The sequence below is a fragment of the Artemia sp. Qi Xiang Cuo genome, chromosome 5 (assembly GCF_049724085.1).
Source record: "Artemia sp. Qi Xiang Cuo chromosome 5, ASM4972408v1, whole genome shotgun sequence".
In the NCBI taxonomy this organism is placed as follows: Eukaryota; Metazoa; Arthropoda; class Branchiopoda; order Anostraca; family Artemiidae; genus Artemia; species Artemia sp. Qi Xiang Cuo.
Genome location: NC_142798.1, coordinates 46,852,534 through 46,877,638, shown reverse-complemented (window position 1 = coordinate 46,877,638; position 25,105 = coordinate 46,852,534). Strand labels below are relative to the sequence as shown.

The 25,105-nt window shown below is 36.1% G+C and overlaps 4 protein-coding genes across 4 annotated transcripts in view; 2 read left to right on the top strand and 2 right to left on the bottom strand.

The window, feature by feature from the left end:
* Positions 1–17,553, bottom strand: part of LOC148952196 (transcriptional regulator Simba1-like) — a 29,478-nt gene extending 11,925 nt beyond the window's left edge. Inside the window, exon 1 of the mRNA XM_089088871.1 lies at positions 17,445–17,553. The gene's annotated coding sequence lies outside the window, so the exon portion shown is untranslated. The remainder of the gene's footprint in view (positions 1–17,444) is intronic.
* Git (ARF GTPase-activating protein GIT1) overlaps positions 1–25,105 on the bottom strand; it is a 497,129-nt gene that overhangs the window by 66,424 nt on the left and 405,600 nt on the right. The gene's annotated exons all lie outside the window — the stretch shown is intronic.
* LOC148952197 (uncharacterized) lies at positions 12,641–12,991 on the top strand. The gene has a single exon (XM_089089151.1). It carries the CDS (start codon positions 12,641–12,643, stop codon positions 12,989–12,991), a length of 351 nt encoding a protein of 116 aa, XP_088945277.1.
* Positions 17,563–25,105, top strand: part of LOC148952195 (very-long-chain (3R)-3-hydroxyacyl-CoA dehydratase hpo-8-like) — a 37,804-nt gene continuing 30,261 nt past the window's right edge. The window contains exons 1-2 of the mRNA XM_089089150.1: positions 17,563–17,657; positions 24,421–24,541. Coding sequence (XP_088945276.1) covers positions 17,614–17,657; positions 24,421–24,541 — 165 coding nt within the window. The 5' untranslated portion in view covers positions 17,563–17,613. The remainder of the gene's footprint in view (positions 17,658–24,420; positions 24,542–25,105) is intronic.

Here is a 25,105-nt window from a genome sequence, read left to right as displayed (position 1 = left end):
TTAAAATCTGAAGAGCTCTACTTCTTCATGCTAAAGAAGACGTTGAATGACCCTAATTTAACCCCAAAATTTGTTTCAAGTCATGAAGTTTGCTCTGTCCGTGGAATAAGGTCACAAATCCAGAATCCAACTTGTTTTGTTGAAGTTATAAAGAGATTCACTGTGTGGTTAAAACAATTTTAACATCCATCTCTTTTAAGTTATAAAAAATGGTAAAATCAACTGAAAGAAGAAAAAAAGAAGCAAGATGCCAAAGATATACTAAATAATAGACTTAAACTGGTAGATGTCAACAAATCAGTTGGGCCAGATAGATTACAACCACATCTTCTAAAGAAATTGCTGAAGACATTGCCAAGCCACTCCCCCAATAATTCAAAGTCTCCCTATGTACCAAGGAAGTGCCAACAGATTGGAAAACAGCATTTTCACCCATTTGTTTAAAGAGGGAAATAAAGCCAGTGCAGAAAACTACCATCCCATAAGTATAACTTCTCCAGTTGTTAAATCCTGGAAAGAGTGGTAAATGACTGTCATGCCAACATGGTTTTCAAACAGGGCTAGAGCTAGAACTGTCAATAACACTCAAGAGCTGTAGAGTGTGGATGAAGAGAGGGATCTTGGAATCATCATTGACAACCACTATAAATTCCATTCAAACTACAAGAAGACTGTGTCTCATGTAAACTCTGTCCTAGCACTCTTAAAGAAAACTATATCCAGTAGGTCTCTGTATTTTTGTGAGGTTGTACAAGGCCCTTGTCAGACCAGTACTTGATTCTAGAATGTGCACAGCATCACCAGGATACAGGGCTGACATACAGCTTCTGGAAGGGGTGCAAAAGAGAGCCACAAAGGCAGTATCTAAGATGAGAGACAAGCTTTATGATAAACGTTTGAAGGAGCTGAAATTATCTACACTGGTTTACCAACAACAAAGAGCTAATATGCTTATGACATGAGCTTACTTCATAAGAAACCCCCCAATTCATTTGTCAATTTTTTAAATATTTGCACTGACAAGAGGGGACATTCAAAGACGTTGTTCAAACCATCTGTCAAAACTCAACACTGACAACAGTTTTTCTCCTGCTGTGTTGTAAACCACTTGAATAGTCTCTCAAATACAACAGTCTCAACACCCAATAATGAAGTTTTCAAGAAGTTATTGGATCTTGAATGGAATGGTGTTCCCTGGAAGTACCAGTGGGATGCATTTGATGTTTAATCATTAACATAATCAAGTATGAAATTAACAGACCAAGATGGATCTTAATTTGCTCTTAAGTGCAAATTAAGGTAATAACATATAAAATAATTTCATTTTTTTTTAACTTAGCAAACTGAAAAAAGTATCAACACTCACTTCACCAATTAATACAACATGAAGTTTTGGCACAGGAAAATCAATTTACCATTTTATATTTACCCCCAATAGAAAGGATGTGGTAATATCATAAGCAGTGCAATAGTGCTGTCTAAGTAAAGAATAATGTTGGCACAATCTATAACCTATTATTATTATTTTTTTTTTGGCTTTAGACCAGGGCACTTCGTATTAAAGAAGTTGTTGCAGAAACTTCAAAAAGGGCTTATTCGATTTAAAATTGGAGTGGCTTGTGCTCTTTTTAATAGTTGAAAGTGATTGGAAGGCAAATAACACCCCTTCCATGCCCGCCATTTCCCCAAACAAATCTAATCAAAATTTTGAGATAGCCATTTTCTTTAGCATAGTTGATTTCCAGATAGAAATTATGTTTCTGAGGAGGACACTCCCCAACAGCCCTCAGGGCAAGGGTTGTAAGTTATGCCCTGGGGCTATATAAGATCTTTATAGAAAGCGTTTTCGTAGAAACTTCAAAAAGGCTCATTCAATTGGAAATTCAAAGGGCTAGTGCCCTTTTTAATAGTCGAAAGTGATTGGAGGACAACTAACCCCCTCTCACGCCCACCTTTTTCCCAAACACATCCAATCAAAATTTTGAGACAGCCATTATGTTCACGTAGTTGAAAGTTCTGGAAACTAGGTCTTTGAGGATGACACCCCCCCCCACAGCCCTCCGGGCAAGGGTTGTAAGTTATGCCCTGGGGCATATAAGGTTTTTAAAGAAAGCGTTGTTGTCTAAACTTGAAAAAGGGCTCATTTGATTGGAAATTCAAAGGGCTAGTGCCCTTTTAATAGTTGAAAGTAATTGGAAGGCAACTAACCCCTCTCTCACACCCATCATTTCCCCAAACACATGCAATCAAAATTTTGAAATATTTATTTTGTTCAATGTAGTTGAAAGTTTTCGAAATTAGGTCTTTGAGGATGATAACCCCCTCAGAACCCCCAGGGCAAGGGTTGTAAGTTATGCCCTGGGGGCATATAAGGTTTTTGTAGAAAGTGTTGTCATAGACACTTCAATAAAAGCTCATTTGATTGGAAATTGAAAGGGCTAGTGCCCTTTTTAATAGTCAAAAGTGATTGGAGAGCAACTAACACCCCACTCACTCCCACCATTTCCCAGAAGACATCCAATCGAAATTTTGAAATAGGTATTTTGTTCAATGTAGTTGAAAATTCTGAAAATTATGTCCTTGAGGATGACAAACCCCCCAAACCCCTCAGGGCAAGGGTTGTAAGTTATGCCCTGGGGGCAAATAAGTTGTTTTTTTTCACAGAATGTTTTTGTAGAAACTTCAAAAAGGGCTCATTCGAATGGAAATTCAAAGGGGTAGTGGCCTTTTTAATAGGTGAAAGTGATTTTTTAATAGGTGAAATTGATAGGAGGGTAACTAACCCCCACCCCCTACCTCACACCCACCATTTCCCCAAACGCATCCAATCAAAATTTTGAGATATACATTTTGTTCAACGTAAATGAAAGGTCCGGAAATTATGTCTTTGAGGATGACACTCCCCCCACAGCTCTCTGGGCAAGGGTTGTAAGTTATGCCCTGGGGGCACGGGCTATAAGGTTTTTATAGAAAGCGTTGTTGTAAAAACTTCAAAAAGGTCACACTCGATTTGAAATTGAAAGAGCTAGTGCCCTTTCAATAGTTGAAAGTAATTGGAGGGCAACTAACCCCCCTTTTTATGCCCTCCATTTTCCCCAAACACATCCAATCAAAATTTTGAGATAACCATTTTGTTCGATGTAGATGAAAGTTCTGGAAATTAGGTTTTTGAGGGCGAACCCCCCCCCCCGCCGTCAAGGCAATGGTTGTAAGGTATACCTTGGGGTCATATAAGGTTTTTTTTATAGAAAATGTTGTAGAAACTTCAAAAAAGGCTCATTCATAGGGAAATTGAAAGGGCTAGTGCCCTTTTTAATAGGCTAGTCGAAACTGATTGGAAGGCAACTAACCCCCCTCTCATGCTCACCATTTCCCCAAACACATGCCAAGGGGGTATTCAAGGTTTTTATGGAAGGGATGGTTGTTTAACTTCAGAAGAGGCTCAGTCTTCCTCCCTGAAAAAGACTATGTCAATATAAAAGTAACAGAAATTAATCAAAAAAATTTTCTGCACAAAATAAGTGTAAAACCTATTAGTAATAACCCTTAGTAATTGTAAACCCTATGCTTTCTAAAATCCAGAATATAATTTGTACTTTACTGAGAAAACTTCAAATGAATTTACTAAAAAAATGTGCATTGTCAGTTTAATAAACATATGTTGATATTTATTCCTTAAAATCTTAATTAATTTTTGATTTCTTAAAGTTATAAAAGTGAAAACATTTAAAATAATTTTTTTCAGTAAAGTGCAAATTATTTTCTTACTTTTAGAAAGCATAGAGTTTAGAACCCTACTCAGATTAATTTCTGCTGGTTTTGAGTTTGACTGATTTTAATTTCTGTTTATTTTGGGTTTCATTTATTTATTGATACTGATTTGTGGTAGTTGTATGCTTGGTAGATTATTTGATTTTATTTTTTTCAATTTTGGTTTAATGGAGTTGTTTACCTTTTTGTTAAAAACTTATTTTGTGCAAATTTTTTTTTGGTTAATCTTAGATAATAGCAAGACACTGAATAAAAATTTTAAGACAGTTATTTAAGTAAGACCTGTAAAAGGTACAATAATGCTCATACAGACACAAGCTACTAGGATAAAAAGACTAACAGAGAGAGAGAGATATAAATAATTTCTATAACAAGATCCTAATGTTAAAAGATTTGACAAGTTCAGGGAATCTCAATAGACAAAATATAAAAGGACATAATATGTGGTAATTATTTGAAAAAGTTTGATAAGTATTTTCACATTATTGATTACAGATACTTCTGAGCACAAATATTTCTCATTACAAATACATTGGAGAGAATACTTCTATAAAGTACAAAATTCCCCCCCTCCCTACAAATCCCAGGGAGCCCCCATCTGAATAACCACTCTTTGAACATTGAATTATTAAAATGTGGTTCCACAGTCTTGACAAAATCTCTGCAAGATCTTAAACCAGACTTGGGATACTGAGAGTGTCCCCACAGGCTGGAAGAAAGGTGTCACCCTTTAAACTTTGCAAGAAAGGTCAAACTGTTGACTGCAACAATTAAAGAGGTATCACCTTACAGTCCATAGAAAGTAAAGTCTTTTGCCAAATACTCTAACTCCTAAACACATTCAGCCAAGAATCAACAAGATTTTGAGAGATAAACAACACAGCTTTCAACTGAACAGATCTTGCATTGATATAAAATTCAGTTTAAGGATATTAACTGAAGAATCAAAGGAATGGCAAACTGAAATATTAGTCTGACTTTTTAAAGGCTTTCAATTCTGTACAGAGGAAATTGTTATGGCAAATATTAAAGCACAATGAGCTTCCAGACAAGGTTATCAGTATAATTGTTGCTTTAAATAAAAACAAGCTGGGTGCTGTACAAACCAATTATGGACACTTGACTGAATGGATACAGATTCACTCTGACATATGACAAGGATGTATCCTCTCCCCTGTGCTATTCATGATCCTCATTGACTACATAATCTGGACATGTCACTTTGTTGGAGGGATGCAGTTGAATGATAGCTGCACTGCTATCATTAATAGGTCATTTACAAACAATGTCAATAACCTATAGAAATCTAAACCAGTCTTGCTTTTGAGTTTGCAAAAAAAGCCTATCGCTAAGTTTATGACAAAAAAAAAAAAAAAAAAAAAAAAAAGCTACATTAAAATTTCACATTCATATGTTCCATATACATTAAGTTATTACAATCAAATCCTGTAAACTTAACAATTCATAAATTATTTCACCCTGCCATTGTATTTTTCAGCATTGCTAATAATTCATAGGTAGGTTTTGTAGTACAAATACAACAAACTCCATTAGTAAGACCCCAATACTTGGGCAATGCCTAATCTTGAACAAAGATCTTGATTTTATGGTGGGGGGGGGGTAGGCCCCCTTAAAACTCAGATTATGGGTGGCCATGTATGGATGCAAGGCATGGACATTGACATTATAGCCAAAATAGTTGATCTCCATTATAGCCAAAATAGTTGACATTAGTGGTAGAGATGCATGGATAATGACTTCTACTGTATGGATTACTCATTCATTTCTGAGAGTCTAACAATCCATTTTCATAAGGATGACAGCTGGATGGATTTCATCCATACCTGTGGCCTCAGTTCAAGAAAATGCAATTTCCAAAATCTAAGGGAGGGGGGGGGGATTATTATTAGTTTGATTTTACAAAATAAAGATACAAAAAAAAGACATTTTCATTGAAAATACCACAAAAAGTATTTCTAAGAAGCTAGGGATGGGAAAGAGAGTTACAATTTGCCCCCTGAATTTCCATCCATGTAAACCTGTTTTTGCACATGGTTTGCTCAATAAATATATTTTTTGCTTCCTTCCTCCTCTCATCCATTTCAGGGCAGAGTTGGATGGAGAAATCCACCGTTTTGATTAACAAATGGCTATTTTCACAAGAATTGGAGACAAACCTGTATTCAACTGCCATCTTTGCAAAAATGAACCCTAAATTATGATTTTTAAAAGGTAAAGTAAGTTTTTTTTAGTTTTCACTGGATTAAAATTGTCAGCAAGTAGCACTTATTTACAAATAGCACATTAGCTAGGATTAAGAGAGTACAAATTAGTCTAGGAATAGGATAATTCCAATTTAAAGTGATACTTCATGGAGTGGACATGCTTAAATTTTTTGTTGTGATTGATTTAGAAGCACTATGTACAACAATGATCAGGGGTGTCCATGATGCCCCACTTACTGAAAATCTACCTGAAACCCAGATTATAATATCCAGTTCTCTTTCAGACACCAAGACTTGTCTAAAATAGTCAGCCAGGGTTAACAAATGGGAAGACCATTAGAAGCTTCAATAATGATTTGCAATGGTGTTCTGAAGAAGAGAACATCAAAAGCAACTTAATATTCCTTGAGCAAGCCTGATAAGATGGACAGAACCATGGCAGGAAGTGTCCTTAGATAAACTTTAAAATAAAGGGAGGTATTCAAAACTGATAAAACATTTTATTTATTTATTTTATTCAATAAAGGAGGGCGCCATAGGCTTTTCACAAAACAAACACAAGAAAGGACAGCTCAAACAGCAACACTGCAAAACACAAAACAAAAAACATTCATCAGTAAAAAAGGAACTATACAACAACTATATTACAGAAACCGTTTCTCATGGAACTCAGTTTCAACAAGAGCACTCTTAAATGTTTGCACTGTTTGTGCAGAAACTACAGTATCAGGTGAACTACCCCAAAGTTTTGTTGCTCTGTTAACCAAGCTACATTGACCTATTTTCTTGTGCACTTGCAGCTGATACAGTTTATACAAGTTTTGTTGAGTGGCTGTGTAATGACTAAGTTTGAAGAAATCAGCCCAGTCCACATTATTGACACCCTTCATAATATGGAATGTATTGATCAGTTCAATCCTATTCCATCAAAATTCCAGAGAAGAAAGTCCCAAACACCCCAGTTGATGCTGATATGGTAAATGGCTCAAATATGGCACAAACTTTGACACCCAATGTTGAACCTTTTCAATTTGCTGCAAGTCACATTTCCATGTAGGATACCACACAGAGGAACAATATTCTACCACTGGGTGTACTATTGTCTTGTATAGTATCTTAAAAGTGTGAAGTTTAAATTTCATGAAACTTCTCTTAATTCAAAGCAGACAGGAATTAGCATTTTGCAAAATTATTGACACATGCTTGTGAAACTTCAACTGGTAATCAAAGTGGATACCTAAATCCCTTACTGAATCCACAGATGAAACAGGTGTATCACCAAGAAAGTAATGATAAGTCAAGCTTTTCAAAAAGTAATGAAGTACAAAACATTTTTGATGGTTTACAAACATAGAGTTCAATTTACACCAATCATTTAGGGCATTCATATCCTCTTGAATAAGGGTGACATCTACCGGGGATGTAACACTTTTATAGAGTTTTATATTGTCCACAAACAGTTTGACAATGGAGTGACAAAATACTTCAGGCATTAAAAAAAAAAAAAATTCTATTAAGAAAAAAATCTGACTAACTATCTCACATGCCCTATAAAGTTAGCGCTCCTGACTGGGCTAATTAGGCCAATAAAAAAATCTGCTTTGACTAGCTTATTTACTAAAGTAGGCCTATATGACATATGCAGGGTAAAGAATATTTATTCACATTTCCATGCTGTCTGCTTTAAGTGAGCATGCCAAAATTCACCATATCAATTTGAAATTTAATAGCCTCATGTTGAATGGTCCATTGGTTACATGTTAAGTTTACTCCTTTGTTCCAATAGTTCCTTGACCAGAAAGAAGACAGAACTATTCCCAATATGGCAAGTACCACAAATCCAATAGAAGTTCACAGAATGCACTATGATGCTAATTACAACCAAAATACAGAAAATGAAGAAAATGGATTTAAGAAAAATAGAAATGCCAAAAACAGTAAGAAAAAATATAACAGAAACAGTACTAATAAAAAAAACAAAAAAACAAACAATAATAATAATAAAAAAACGGTAGAAAAAAGCAACAAAACAAACAGAAATGGTGCCAGCCCCAATTTGTCAAATTTAATTTAAGACAAGTGTTGTGAAGCAGAATGATTGTATTTAAATAAGCTACAGGTATAAGTTTGTCTAAATTTAAATGTTAAAAAACAAAGTTTTCTAAGATTGAACTCAGCCAATCCTAATTAGCTTTTTGCCAGGTCCTAACTATCAGCCAGTCTCAACTAGGCTATATAAACCTATATAGTCTATATCATGCCCAAGATTAGGAGCCTATTGCCCTTGCTTAGGAAACATACATTTTAATCAAGATCTTTGTTCAAGATTAGGCACTGCCCGAGTACTGGGGTCTTACCAATGGAGTTTGTTGTATTTGTACTACAAAACCTACCTATGAATTATTGGCAATGCCGAAAAATACAATGGCAGGGTGAAATAATTTATGAATTGTTAAGTTTACAGGATTTGATTGTAATCAGTCAAAAATATTTGACTGATTCAACAGGTGCATTCAAGAAAAATCTAGACAAAGAATGGCTACAGCAAGAGTTCCTGTACAACTGGGAAGCTGCCGAGTCCTCAGCTAAAATTTAGCAAACAACCCATAGAAGTCATAACAGAGCATTACAAGGATGAAAATCCCTAATTTCACTCCAAGCTGCAATTTAAGGTAATAACTTAATGTATATGGAACATATGAACTTGAAATTTTAATGCTACCAAATGGAAAGCTACCAGACTGTTATTCACAAGAACAGAAGAATTGGATGGGCTTGGAAAGCAAATCCAGAACACCAGTGGAGTGGTTCAAGCTAGTCATTTTTGGTGCTGAATTCAAATTATTTTGTTCATGAACAACCTATAATAGAAATTCCAATTTTGACATTTTTTTCTACATGTTATTTTTAATTCCTTCAATCCAATGATTGAGACCAATTATTAATACTTGTTTACATGCAAAAACTGATTATAACAATGGAACTATGCTATAGTTTTTAAATGGCTTACTTTTTCTATTGTTATTAACAGCTAGCAAGCAGATCTGTGATTTTCATTAGCCTGTGTTACAAGCCAGCTTTACTTTCTATTAGAACTGGACAAATACTATGGCAAAAGTGCCTATAACTTTTGCCAATTTTAAAGATTTTTATAGAGGCCCTGTGGCCTATTTGTTTTGCATGATATTATTATTATTTGTTTTTGTAACAGGCACAAAAAACATCTTGTCACAAAAACTCCCAATATAAGCATCATTAAGAGCATAAAACAAGAAATCACAATGTGCTAGGATACTCTTTTGGCGTTGCCATTACCTCATACATTGGTACATCTATTAACAAAAGCTTCTCCAGTTTTGCAATACAAGATGGGGTTAAGACACCACAAATCCTCACGAAAAACAAACGTTTCCACAACAATCCAATTCTTCTCACATGGCTGAATCAGACCAGTTTCTGTTTTGTGGTACATGGGGTTGAACGGATAGACACTATCCAAGGTAGTTCTTTGGTTTTAATTCAACATATAAAACATTTTTTATTTAGTAAAAAAGAAAATGAGTTTATAGTTTTGTTTTTGTATGAGCCTAGTGTTTAGTAGGCCAGATAATTATTTGTATTTTAATGGTTTAGCTGCAGTAAATCTAGTATTTGGGTATGGATAATACCTTTCATAAGTTTATATTTTACAAGTTACATAAGGTCATAACAGCTTGGCCGTATAGACTGTCATTACATAAGGTCATAGGGCCTAGGGCGTATAGGCTGTCATTACATAAGGTCATAACACCTAGGGTGTACAGGCTGCCATTACATAAGGTCATAACGCCTAGGGCATATAGGCCATCATTACATAAAGTCATAATGCCTAGGGTGTACAGGCCGTCATTACATAAGGTCATAACACCTAGGGTGTATAGGCTGTCATTACATAAGTTCATACAGACCACCAGGCGTTATAACACAAGGTTATAACGCCTAGGGAGTACAGACCACCAACACAAGGTTATAACGCCTAGGGCATACAGGCCATCATTACATAAGGTCATAACACCTAGGGTGTATAGGCCATCATTACATAAGGTCATAATGCCTAGGGTGTACAGACCACCATTACACAGGGTTATAATGCCTATGGTGTATAGGCCTTCTGGCAAGGGATAAATTGGTCTGGAGATTGCAGCTCAGATTAGTCCCAGCATCTAATTATAAAGATTTTATAGTTGGATAAAATTATGTATTTATAATATTGTAATTGTTTAAATATGTTAAGAAAAAAAAATATGAAGTCACAGATTGTTTGTTTACAAAATGATGGAAGATCCTTTTCTGAGCGTGACCAAACCTCCAACACTAACAGGGGTGAGGGCCCCTCAACAAAGGCCTTGAGAGACCAAGAAGATACAGGTGATGGCAATTCTGAGAATGAGGACAATGATTCTTTGCATTTGATGACAAGGAATCGATGGTAGACACTGATCCCAGAACAGATGACAAGGTCTCTTTAGCAGAGTTGCTGGACCTTGTATACAAAGTACTGGGTGACACCATTTGCCCCAGGCCTACCATTACCATCCAACAGCCTTGCTTGGCGGCAGAGCTGGTTTTGGCAATTGAGCCTTTCTTTCCAATGCTAAAAAAAATTTCATCAAGCAGCACTCAGAAGAACTTTCTTTGATCCTCTTGACATACTGGGCCAAGCAAAAGCTTACAAATGTCACAACACACATTTGGCTTCACAGGTGCCATGTGTCAACCCAGAGTTCAGTTTGTTGTCACCAACTGGACAGGTAGAGGACAGAAACTTCATATTGGTCAACAAAAAGTCATTCTTGGCCATAGAGTCTTCCACCCAAGCAGCTATGAGCATGATGTCATAGTGACCTCATGTTAGGTACTGTCATAAAAGTGTTAAAGGCAGAGAATGTCTCTCCTGACACTATTCCAAAACTGATGAAGCTTTTGGAATCTATCAATAGATGTCAGCAACCCCTTTGAAATATTCTCTCAACAATATGCTCAAATTTGATGCTCATGAGAAGGGATAACGTCTTGAAATCAATCCCTGACTTGGCTCAAGAGATTAGGAATGAATTGAGGTCATCATCTCTGGAAAGTGAGTTCCTTTTTTCTGCTGACTTTAAGGACCTGGCTCATAGAATGAGGTGATACAGGGCTGAAAGTAGGCAGTTTTCCAACCCTCCTTCAACAGCTCAGTCTATGCAGCCAGTAAAGAGAGAATATGAACTCCAACAGGACAGACAAGAATTTTGTGGCCCAATCCAAAAGAAGCCAAGATATGAAGAAAAACAGACATTTCGTTCCCAGCAAGGAAGGGAAGGCTTTACCAACAAAAAAGGTCGTACCTTCACTTCAGCCCCAAAAATATGAGAAAGAAAACAGTCAAATACTCAATGATTTGATCCTGGAGCCAATTCAAGATCCCCTTCCTGTAGGAAATTGTTGTCTCACTTTGTAGAGAACTGGAAAAACATAACAGATGACAAGTTTGTTCTGAACATCATCAAAGAGGGCTACTGTCTGGACTTCAAAAAATACCCTCCTCTAGTATGCAACCCAATCAACAAATCAAATATGTCAAGCAATCAGTTGCTAATTTTGGAATCAGAGATTGCTGTAATGCTCAAGAAAGGCATAATAGAGGAAGTCCAAACTCAGTTGTCTCCAGGTTTTTACAGTTGGTGTTTTCTGGTTCCAAAAAAGGAAAACAAGGGTTGGCACCCAGTGATAGACTTATCTAGCCTAAACCAATTCTTGGACATGACAACTATCAAAATGAAGAACCAGGCCACAATACTAACTGCAATGCAGGAATCAAATTGGGCAGCATCAATAGATCTGAAAGATGCCTACTAGCATTTCCAAGAGCCATCAGAAATATCTAAGGTTCACCTTCAGAAACCAGATCTATCAGTTCAAGGTGCTCCCTTTTGGACTAGCATCAAGTCCAGCTGTTTTCTGCCACATGATTGGTGTCATCATGAGCTATTGCCACCTTCAAGCCATCCAACTGCATGCTTACATGGACAACTGGCTTCTGCATGACTGCCAAAATTCAGTAGTACAGAGCAATGTAAGGACCATGATGATTCTGCACAGACTTGGGTTCATGCTGAGTAAGAAATCAGAATTGCAACCTATGCAACAGATCATATTTCTTGGGTTTCAGGTTGACCTGGAGGTAAAGAGGGTGTACCTAGCCCCAGAAAAGATTCAGAGCTTGATACATGCAATCAAGGCAGCTCTGGAAAAATTGCATACCTCAATAAGGAACTAATGAAGCTGATTGGACTCATCAATGCGGGCTCAAGAGCAATTCCTTTCAACAGACTACATCTTAGGAAATGTCAGTTACTAATGCTCAGATTGTGGGACAGGTCTTGGGACAACATAGATTTAAACATCCTAATTACAAAAGAGATTTAGAGGCATTTTCACCATGGCTGAACAAAGACTGGCTGAGTCAAGGCCTTCCTCTCAAGCCCCCTATTGTTTCCAAAACAATATTTACTGACAGCCCAACCTATGGGGGGGGGGGGGGGAGCTATCTAGAGGACCCACATCAAGAAGCTTTGGGGACTTGGTTTCCAGAAGAGAAATCTCTTCATGTAAATTGCCTTGAGATGAGAGCCATAGCTAACACAATCAAAGCCTTTGCAGAGGAGCTAAGAAATGAGGTAGTCATGGTAGCAACAGACAACCCAACTGTAGTCAATTACATAAACAAAGAGGGTGGAACCCATTCTTTCTCCCTAGAGGAGGAATCCATAAAGTTCTTCAAGATTATGATGGCCCTGAACATTCTCTTGAGAGCAAGACACATCACCAGGTCACTTAATCTAGTAGTCAACACACTGTCACAAGAGGGAAAAGGTCTGCCCACGGAATGGAGTCTCAATGAGAGTGTCTTCAGAGCCTTGTCAAAAGAGTACAGATTGCCAGAAGTTGATCCATTCACAACTCAGTTGAACTAGAAGATCAACATATATTTTTCACCAGTTCCAGATTCTCTTGTGATCAGCACAGATGCCCTTGTCCATGATTGGTTGAACAAACACAGCCATGCCTTCCCTCCATTTGCCCTGATCCCAAAGGTTCTGGAGAAGGTTTGAAAGTCTGAACTGCCAAATAATACTAATTGCTCCACAATGGCCTTGCCAAGCTTGGTACACAAATCTTCTCAACCTGCTAGTAGACTTGCCTATACCCCTTGGAGATCAGTCAGGTCTCCTCCAGCAGGGTTGATTTTGCCACCCAGCACTAAGGAATCTAAATTTACACAGCTGGAAGATATCGAGTGTGGACTTGAAAAGAGAGGTTTTTCTAAGGAATCAGCCCATGCACTTGCCCAGTCCCAATGACAATCTACTATTGAATTGTACAATGGAAAATGGCAAGTGATTGTGGGTTGGTGTAGTGAATGGAAGATTAATCCTCTCAAAACCAGTACTTGAGACAGTTGCAAAATTCATGATATATCTAAAGACTGGTCAAAACCTTGCACCATCAACAATAGAAGGTTATAAAGCAGCAATATGCAGAAAACTAGCTCTAGCTACAGGAACAGATATCAGCAAAGATACTTGTTTGACAAAAATGATACAGAATTTTTGGCATGAGTCACTGCGGACACAACATGATATTCCTGCAGGGATCTTGGCCTTGTTCTAAGGTATTTTAGAATTTCACACTTTCTTGACTTGTGGAATATTGATATGAAAGATCATACTCTTAATATGGTATTCATTACTGCCATCACACCTGGTTGCCAAAGGAGTGAAATTCATGCCTTGTCTTTCAGTACAGCACAATTTTTGGATAATTCAATAACTCTCAGGTTACTTCCTTTGTTTAGACCCAAAACTGTGAAGACTCATGAGATTCCTTCTCCTATCCTTCTTCCTGTGCTAGATGTCAATCCAGCTTTGTGTTTTCAGAGAGAAAACTATCAGCCTATGCACAACAAATGGCTAATGTGGTGGTCAGAAAAGGGAGAAAAAGGTTCTTCATTCCTTTTTCTAAAACAGCACCACAAGAGGTGGCAGCTGGAGCCATTTCTTTTTGGATAAAGCAGGCCTTAACTATGGCATATGAGGCAGCAAAAGAAGAGTGTAGAAAAGGGAAAGTACACATCACAAGATGGCAGAGTCATGGGCACTATCAAAATCAGTACCACTTACTGATACAATGAGTGCTGCTGGCTGGTCTTCAGAGTCTACTCCCAGACAACACTACCTTCATGAAATCAAACCAATGTTCTACATTTTGTTGCAGTTCAGACAGTTTTATAGTTTACACATTTGAATATTTGAGTTTGAAAATAAAATTTTATATTAGTTGATTTATGAACCCACCACCAAATTGGTTGGAATTGGCTTTTGTTAATAGATGTACCAACATATGAAGTAATGGCAACACCAAAACCAAACTTTCAAATGAAAGTTCAGTTTGGCTAGCTGATACCTCATATGTTGGTACATAGAGTCCCTCTTTCCTCCCTGCTCATAGAGAGCTAAGGAATTATAAGGGATTTAGTTCAAAACAGAAACTGATCATATTTGGCCATGTGAGAAGAATAGGATCATTGTGGAAACGTTTATGTTTCCTGAGAATTTGTGGTGTCTTAACCCTGTCTTTGTATTGCAAAAGCTTTTGTTAATAGATGTACCAATGTATGACATAAGTCATACATAAACTCTACAGTGTTTCCTAAAATTTAATACCCCTTAATAGACCCTAAAGGGGAACAAAAGTCTAAGAATTTAATTGAAATGATTTAGACAAAGTGGTTATCACACATAGACAATTCAGCAAATCTGTTAAACAAAGAATACAACAAAAAATGAAGAGATATATTACTTAGGACAATAGCCTATGGGACCATTCAAACCATGTTTCACTACGGTTTATATGTTTGAAGCCTGTTAACAGTCCAAAGTGGAATTTTGTATGACAGTAATCAAGGGTAAGTTTTCTAGTTTAATTGCTAATGAGTTAGCTAAGAAACAGACATAGGGTCTAGGCCTACCTTTAGGATCAGGATTTCATCCTGAATCCAAATATTGAAATTATTTGCATTGGAAATGAACATTAACCCCCCCCCCCCACCCCAGTGTGCAAATATACACCATAAAGTGCTGCATATATAAAGCCATTCCTAGGGTTGGTGGTGCCTAGGGAAAAATTAATTATGTGCCCTCTTCTCAACTCAAATATAAGCCAAATTGGCTGAATCAAAGTGGGAAATTCCTCAGCTGTGATACCCCCTAAGCCACAACACCCAGGGCAACTGAGGCAGTTGCCCTCTCTTGGAACAGTTCTGATTTGGCAAAATTCTATTGGGTCATATAATTTAGCTAAAATGAACAGGAAAATGTTATTTGATGCCTTTTTTATGCTATTTCATAATTTGATAATTGCTTCTGAGGCTAAATGCATCTTGAGCCCTTAAAGGTATTTGATTTTTTTAACCACACAAAGAAGTTATCAACACTCAGTAAAATTCTACTTTAGCTGCTTTTGGCTATCTTGAAAAGGGGTTAGTTTAGGAAAATGAAACTTTCAGGGATAGGTCTATAGGCTAAAGTATGACCTGGGAAGGTATTTTGAAGTACCTAACTCCCCCCTTCTCTCTCTAGAGGGTCCTGAAATTTGCCTGCATGACTGGTCTATACCTATTGAAATTTTGACAAAACAACATTTTACCTTAATTTTCAGCTATTAGTTTCTTATTTTCTGGCTTTAGTTCTGAAAATGCATTCCTGTTATTTGAGTAGAATTTTAAGCCATATCAGTGTTGTTTTTTTTTTTAAATTTAGGAAATGTATTTGCATATGTTTAAAACCTTATAAATTGGGACTAAAACAAGTTGTGAAGCAAAAAACAGGTCATCAAAGGTCAGGACCCTCTAGAGGGAGAAGGAGTGCAAGTTAGATACTTCAAAATACCTTCCCAGGACATACTTTAGACTGTAACCCATCCCTAGTAGTTTCATTTTCATAATTTAGCCCCTTCCCAAGATAGCCAAAAGTAGCTAAAGTAGAATTTTACCATATATTCCAAAAATACTTATTCATAACAATTCAAACCTCATTTATTAGGTGACTCAAATATAAACTGTTTTCCTACCCTTTCAAGTTTTTGAATGCCATCAACACAAATAGCACTGCATTTTGCAATTTGAAACTTTGCTGTCAACTATTCAGGGTATATCCCAATTCAGGATAGGCCTATATTTCCTCATTAGAGGGGTGGGGGTAAAGTTCATGGTAAATTTGCAGTAAGCCATATAATTTAGCTAGACTAGGATGAAAGTGGAAACATTATTTGATGCTTTGGTAAATTTTTACCAAATCATATTATTGACTTACAAATAAAGAGAATATACTACTCAATGACTTTTTTTATGCTCTTTCCAAATATAATAATAATTTTTGGTTGGAAATGAATTTTACCCCCACCCCTATATATACCAATTCAGGGTATATAGGCCTATTTGCACATTAGGGGGGGGGGGCAAATTTTATTTCTGATGTGAATGGGAGGTAAGTTTATACTTTACCCCCATCCCCCTAATGTGCAAATATATGGTAAAGTTCTACCAAATCATATTATTGAGCTAGGAATAAAGTGAGGTCAATATATACCAAATCATATTATTGAGTTTCAAATAAAGTGAATACACCATTTGATGCCTTTTTTTATGCTGATTACGAATATAATAAGCTTTTCTATCGGAAATTAATTTCAGCCCCCCCCCCTTATATCGGCTATACCTAACCTAACCCTTAATTGGCATATATAGGGGGGGGGGAATGAAATTCATTTCTGATGCCATTTGATGCCCTTTTTATGCTGATTACAAATATAATAATCATTTCTATCAGAAATGATTACTATATTTGTAATCAGCATAAAAAAAGGCATCAAGTGATATATAGCCTATATTGGATGGTAGGCCTACATTGGATTTTCTATTAGGCTATTTTGACAAACTGTTAAATCAACTTGAAGAAAAGAGTGACTTACAGAGAACTCAGTGAATATTTACAACTCAGGAAATATATTTGTACATTAGGCTATACAGGGAAGGGGGTAAAGTTCATTTCTGATGCAAATAAATGTTGAATGTGGATCCAGGATGAAATTCTGATTCTAAAGATAGCCTAGTCTATTTTCTGCTATCCTATCAGTGAGTTAATTGGAAAGTTTCCTGCAACCAGAAAATATGGAAAGGGGACTAAAAGGTTCATTGGATGGTAGGCTAAGCCTGTTTGTCATTTAGCTAGAGTAGCAAATTAACCGTTAAATTGACTCCCAGCCTCTCATCTAGAATTTTGTTTCTTTTTTAACAGATACTGCTTGACTTGCATAACAAATCTGACTGGCCCAGATACACTAATATCTTTTCAAGAATACAATACAAACCTCTGGTCACTGTAAACCCAAAGACAGTCAAAATTTATAATGAAATTGGTGAAGAATAGCACTTCAACTGCAAGTCTAAACTGAAAACCTTAAAGAAGATCCTCCAAATAATAAACTTTTAACGCGTTTAGGTTATAAAACTTCTCGTTGAAAAATTTGAATTAACATAATGCGTCCCTATTTGCTTTTGTATAATGCCCTACAAAGTGCTGGGTTCGTTTATTTACCTTTGCCAGGTGTATCTTTCTCTTGTACTAAGTTTTAATCTTTGTATGGTGACGGGCTTTTCACTCTCTTCAATAGTAGGTAGTTCAGCTAGCCTTGGCTAGGTAAACAAAACTTTAGTAAATGGATCTGGAGCCTAAGTCATGCACTGGTTAGATTTTTGGTAAAATTCTAGACAAGCTACTTTTTATATCTTGAAAAGGAGTTTGGTTTGAAAAATGAAACTTCCATTAAAGAATCCTGGGCCAAAAACATAGGCTACTCTGGGAAGGTAGGCCTATTGCCAAGCTTCTATGTTAGCCTAACCCTCTTTTGATTTCAAATTCCTATATTGACAGGTCTATAGGCTATCTATTGGAATTTTGACAAAACAACGTTTGGTATGTGCACAGCTAGCCTACCTGAAAATACAGAAGCAAGTTAAAAAAACAGGTCTTACTTCATAATATACAAAATAATCATAGCTAACACATTTTGCATGCAGCCATTCATTACCCCCAAGCCTTCCCCCTAATTTGAAATTGTATAGCCCTAATTATATATTTCCCATCTTAAGAAAACAATTTTTACTTTGTAATATGCCAAATTCCTATCATAGTTGAGCAACACTATAGCCTGATTTAGCCTACCCCTAATCCCCCCTGATGTGCAAATATATAGCCTGAGTTAGCCTACATATTTCCTATCTATTCTCAAAATATAGCCTATCTCATTTGTTTCTACCTGTTTACCTACAAATTGAATCAACTATGATGAAACAAAAACTAATAAAACAGTTACAGGTGGCATAATGCATTGATAAATATGTAATTTGGGCTATATATTTGCACATTAGGGTGAGGGTAAAGTATAGTGAGCATGGATGCAAAATGTTTTAACTATGATTATTCTGAATATTATATGAGAATTGTTAGGCCTATTCCCAAAATTGTTATTCCCATCCCAAAATTAGAATTTGGAATGTCCATTGCCACACCAGTTAACAAGCTTGACCAATCGATTCTGGAATTGGTGCAGCAGCAAGCAACAAAATGCATAAGGGGTTTTCAAAATTTGCCATGTTCTACCAGACTCCAGAGGCTCAATATACCATCTCTCACATACCAACATAAGCAAGGGGATGTATTGATGACATACAAATTGATCTGCAACCAGGATATCATCCCTGACTTATTCCAGTTAGATGGTTTGTCAAGAACAAGAGGGCACCCCCTGAAGCTCTACCAGAAACATACTAATACCAGGCTGCAAAACAAATTTTTCTCCAACTGTGTGGTTGACGTTTGGAATTCCCTTAGCCAAAATGCAGTCATGTCCCCTAATACCAAAGCCTTCAAGTCAGCTGTTGACAGAGATTGGTGCAACAAGTCATGGTGCACAGTTTGGGATGTGCCTGATGAGCTGAGTCACCATCATCATTGACTGGCATCTACAGGATTTGTCCTTATTGCTGGCAATCTTATCTTATTTGAGAGTTGATAATCTGAGACTCTGTATTCATGTGGTTTCTACTAAATTCAGAAACACTGATTGTGAGTTGTTGGCCTACAGCATGAATTGCTTAGATTTGCTTATAATATACTCTTCCATGAACTGTAAGCAAGGAGTGACCCAGCTCAATAGTAACCGAAACTCTAAAAAAAAAACAAAATTTTAATGCCAATATATACATCAAAAGAATCAGATTTTTATGCTGATTTCAATATATAAGTTTCACCAAGTTAGTCTCACCCATCCAGAGTTATGCACCTGAGAAAATTTGCCTTATTTCCAAAAAAAGGGGGAAACAGCCCCTAAGAGTTATAGTAGTTTAATGAAGCTCACACCATCAGATTCAGAGTATCAGAGAACCCCACTGTAGATGTTTCAAGCTCCTATCTGCAAAAATGTAGAATTTGTATTTTTTTGCCAGGAGAAAGATCATGGAGGCATGTTTATTTATTTATTTTTTTCAGGACTGATTGTATCAATCCACTAGCATAGGCATAGGCAGGATTAGGCAGTATATTGTCTAGGGGGGGGGGGCAGTCGATAGGGTGATGGAGTTTTATCAACTGCTTTTTCCAAACCATCTTCTTTTTCAGCCATAACTACGGTAAATTTGAAGGGCTAGGGGGGGGCCGCTGCCCCCCACCCAACGCCCATATCCACTAGTCCTAGAGGAGGGGACAACCCCTTTCATATACTGAATAATTTATGTTAATTTTTAGTTTTAATGTTGCTCCTTACTTTCAGTTAAAAGAACTTGTTTTTTGTTATTTAATCACAAGTTAAAGTCTCATTGCCAAGCTAGTGATTTTGCAATAAGTGAACTTTTGGGATAAAATCTATTTCTGTCTATCTGGACTTGGCCTTTGATAGTTAATGGTATTCAAAAAGTGTTTGATTTTTAAGCTTTCACTTATAGGATTGGCCAGAGTCAATTTAGGGTCTACCCTTACAGCAAGTTTCTTTGTACTAAAGTAGTGATTTTGCTTTTAGTCTGTTTTCAGAAAATGCAATACAGAATTTAAAAACAAGAAGATTTAAGTCTTAGCACTCATTTGGTGATGGGTGACACCTTTTTATGAAAGTATTTTGTTTTATGTCATAAAATTGAAAATATGTCCATTTTGTGTCCCAAGTGTCTAAAATATGCCCCTTTTTTGCCCTATCATGTCATCATGTCCTGGCACACAGGAATATGTCCTTTGGATATAAAATACGTCCAGTTAGCAACCCTGATTAGACTGCAAAGCTGCAAAAAAATAAAAATTGGCAGCAGTGTGCCGCCAGCAATGCTGATTTTTTTCGGGTGGTGCCAAAATAAAAATTTTTGGTGGCAGGCCATCAATTGATTGGCGTTTGTTCTATATTTAGAATTTTTTGGCTACTTTTAAAAATTTTTGAACACTTAATTGGTATCAGTTTTTATCAGTATTCCGCCAGGAATTTATCTTTAACTTCATTACCATGACCAAACCCCAGACAAAATTAGGACACGAAATCAATCTTAACTTCTCAAAAACATTCTTTTAACACAAATGATTGACAACAGGACCTTAAGCTGCCTAATTTGAATGAATCAGAAAAAAGAGGTAATTCAAAGTTTAATTAAATTAAGCTCTAAAACGTGAATTAAACAAATTTACTTGCACCATAAATCCAAGGCTAACTTATGAAACATCAGTGAAATCTGATGTATATATCTTACTTTTTGATTTTCTGGTCTTGCAACCTGCATTCCAGTTCTTTGACTACCCTACCCCTCACTCTCTATGCTACAGAAACTATTATTTTGCATTGTTTCAAGATTGAATCCTCTCACTTAAGAGTGATAAAATACAAGTTTTAAAAATAAATATTTTAACCAACTCCTTTGAGAATGAAAGAGCTTATTTTTTTCTCCTTCCCATCTCAGCAATTTAGGTAGTGTGGTTGTGGACTTATTTGAACATGGCGGGTAAGCATATCAAACAATTAAAGTTTTACCTTAGTGTATAGGATTTAATATCTGATTTTTTTTTTTCCTTTTTACTTAGCGAATTTTCAGAAAGTTAGCATGTCTTTTTTAAGATCAGTTTGTTCCCAGGTGTAAGGAGAAAAAAAAACAACATTTTGTAAAGAAAAGCTTTAATATAAAAAGAGGCAACATCTTATAAAGAAAAGCATCCTTTATAATTATATTATTAGATGTGTTATTAATATAATGTTATATTATAATTCTGGTTTTAAATTTCAGAATTTAATTTGAATTCAAATGTAAATTCCCTATTTTGTCAATTCTCAGGCAGTTTAAGGAGCCATAATTAAAATCCAAAACACTCTAGCGCTTTCCTTGAAAGCTTTGACAAGCTTTTAGTTATCATGTATAAAAATAAGCTTGTTTACACAGTGAGGAGCCAACATAGAACGCATAGCAGTGACAATTAGTCCTGCATCACTGAAAACCCTTTCTGCTGCAGCACTTGTTGCCAGCAACGATATAACTTTTCTTGCCAAAGCTGCAATCCATGACAGCTGAATAGAATATATTTTTCAGAAGGTAAAGGTTTGATTGATTCCATCACCTAGGACAAGATCTTTTGATCTTCTGGCATGGGCTGCCAATGCCAGATATAAATCGACTTTACACCAAGTCACGTGACCATTTTTATCCTATTCTACATCATTGATCTCACACATTTATCTGATCAAGTAGCCTCCCTTTTTAATGTATTATCATGAGGAGATTTAGAGTTTCTGCTCTTTGGTGAGAATCCACTAGCCATATTCAAACAACTGATTGGGGTAGCTGATCCACTGAGAGCACCAGAGATTACAGCCTCCTTTTTGAGTTCTATGAGGGCGCTCTCCTTTTTGTACAAAATAATTTCTACTGCGCTAAAATGCTCACCACAGGTTAAAGTTGAGGGACCTGGAGTGTTGATAGGACAAATTCTATTCACAGGAGATGTGATAAAGTAGTCTCTAGCACTAGAGTCTTAAACATTATGAACAAGAATTCCCTTCTTATCAGTGAACCACCAAGAAGGTTTAGATGCTCATCAATTTCATTTATCTTGAATGTTTCTAAGTCCAGAAGTACAGCTGTCACCCTGAGATGGGAAGCAAAAATCAAACTTGTTTCTCATCTTTTCTTTCAGAAGCAAAATACAGCTACTATCATTTGGTTGCTCCTCATCATCTAGAGCAAAGCCGGGTTTCCCAATCTTACTCAAAACACTTGCCAGAGGGCCTTTGTATTGAATAATTACTTTGCATCATACTATATGTTGCATTCCATCTTGTGGGGGAATTATTCATATCTTGGTAAGATAGGAGGCAGATGATCTGGAACATGCACAATGGGCAACTGAACATCAGCATCAAGAACCTAATCTAAATCACAAAAAAAATTATAGAATTCATTTCAGTTTTAAATTTGAATTTTTTCAAGGAGGTTGCTAGGAAGACAAAGAATTTTTTCATACAAGTTTAGTTCTTCTACTTTGAATGTGCTTCCATGTGCATATGTAAAAAAAAATCTACATATGTAAAAACCTTGTTCTAAGGGTTTTGTAGAATAGCTGCCTTTTTTAGGTATTGTAAAGCATTTATAAATAAGGTATTTGAGGAATATCATGGCTAGTCAAAACTCATTTTAATTAGAAAATATTACATTGTAGCAAAGAGGACAGAAACGTATGAATGATAATCTAAATTCCATAGTTACAAAAGATACAAGTACTGTAGATCACAGTAGATACAAAAACATTTTGAGAGGATCCAAAATTTTTGCATTTACCATTAAATATTAGATTTTGCATTATATTTGCTTCTTGGTAGTCTCAGAAAATAATTCGGTGATTGAAATTTCCGGTGGCGCGCCGTCGCTGACCGTACCAGTGGCGGCGTCGGCGCGCTGAAGCCTTTTTGGTGGCGGTGTGCTAAAAGGTTTTCGGTGCGGCTTTGGGGTCTATATCAGACGGTATTGTAAGTTTCAACTGGCTTGAAGTTCAATATGCATTTAAAAAAAGGTCTCTTCTTTTACTATAATCATCTTCGGTGATGAGAGCTTGGCATCATTTGTTAATGTGTGTACCTATTATTGGATTCTGGTGAATTTGAGCATACAAAAAGTTCGTTACCTTCTTCACTTCTTAGAAGAATGTAGAGGCGAGAATGTGTTGTTAAGGGATGATGAATAGACATAGGGGACAGTCATCTTGAGGATCAGGTCTTAGTAACTTGTGCAACTTAGTTTGCATTTTTTTTTCTTGTGGATTTGGCCATTGTGGGGGAGGTTTGGGGGCAGCCCCTGTAGTGAAAAATGAAAACGAGGAGTCGGATACTTGTTCCAATTTGTCTACATTTTATTTGTTTCCAATACATTTAAGTGTGCATTAAATATTTTACATTTAAAGGTCAACTGGTTACAAAGTCAATATAAAATTTTTAAATCCTTTCTTTGGATTCCTGACCATAGTGTTGCTCCTGCCACACTTTTGTTTGCGAAGCCAACAAAGGGTTGCTGCAGCATGTCACGTTGTCTTGGCAGGGTACTGGTAGTGTAGCCTGTAAATGTAGTTTAGTTTAATCAAAGCTTTGTTTCTCCATTTTTAAATCTCTTCAAAATAGTGTTTTGATGTTTGAGGCACTTAAGCAGAGTAAATAATTGTGAAAACCTATGTAATGCTCTTTCCTTTTAAATAAATCGGTTTTATCTATTTAAGGCTCTTGAATAGGATTTCACCATTCTTTGCTGAACCTCGTGTTGATCTTATATCCGTATGTTTTTTTAATGGTTAAGGATAATAAAAGACTAAAGAGTGAAAAAGAAAAAAGTAATTAAAAATAACAAATGGTTTTGTTAAAATTTAAGAATTTCAATCCATTGTAAAATCAAATCACTGAAAAATTTGGGATTATACAAATAAAAAAAGAATAGCAAAAAATCGATATTATTTTCCCATATGCCAAAAAGTGCTAACTAAAAGAGCTGTTTGAAATATTGGCTGAGTCTCTAAACCTATTGTGTATGAAAAAAGACATTTTGTCAATTAATAGTAAAACTGTAAAAAAGTGTAAATACTAAAAGAATTAGTGAAAATATCATTAACAATGAGATTGATTAATTTCTATTTTGCCTTAACGGCTGAAACAGTGTTACCTTCTAAATTATCTAATGTAGAAGACAGATTATTTTTTCAGAGTAGTTCAAAATAATTCATTTGTTATGTTTTTATTCATAACTTGTTTACCATTATTAATCACTCATAAATTTCTTTAGATGGTCCTATATGGGCTTTGTTGCTGCAAAACAATGCTTTTTTGAATCAGCTGCAATCACAGAACTGTGGGAACATGTGGAAATTCCTTTGAAAATTTTCCAAACTTTGGCCATCCTTGAGGTAAGCTTTTGCTTTGTTTTTGATCATGATCGTTTTTTTTAACACAGTTTGTTTATGTGACTTAGTATTCCAGACCAAAAATAAAAATTCTATAGGATTTGGAGTATTGCTGATGAACAAAGACAGAATGCATTTACCTAGCTTAGAATATTTTCAATCAGCCCAGATTAAAAGGTCTGCTAGACTTGAACTATTTACCAATTAGTCCTGATCAAAAGGAGTCACTGGACACAGAATATTTTGATTGTTATGAAACTAACACATGGCTTCCAGTTCCAGACCAAAGAGCTTGAGGGGACTTGATATGCTTTGGATTATGATTTTTTCTTTTTCTCCATTGGTTTAAAACTTACAAGTCATGTATAAGCCAAACTTACAGGTTCTTGGTCTAAGGGACCTCAAAGGACAAGATGTGTTATCCAAAAGAGGGTAAGTGGATTAAAAACGTTTTTAATGGCCAATCAAATCGAATCGCAGAGATCAGGTAGCCTTGGTTGATGGGACTTCGAATTATTCTTTGTAGTTTAATTGATTTATTGCGTAAATTTGCAACATCAACTATTT

Bases quoted from the DNA above. Each gene is read 5' to 3' on its own strand.
- LOC148952197 (XM_089089151.1), top strand. From the start codon at position 12,641: ATGAGAGCCATAGCTAACACAATCAAAGCCTTTGCAGAGGAGCTAAGA.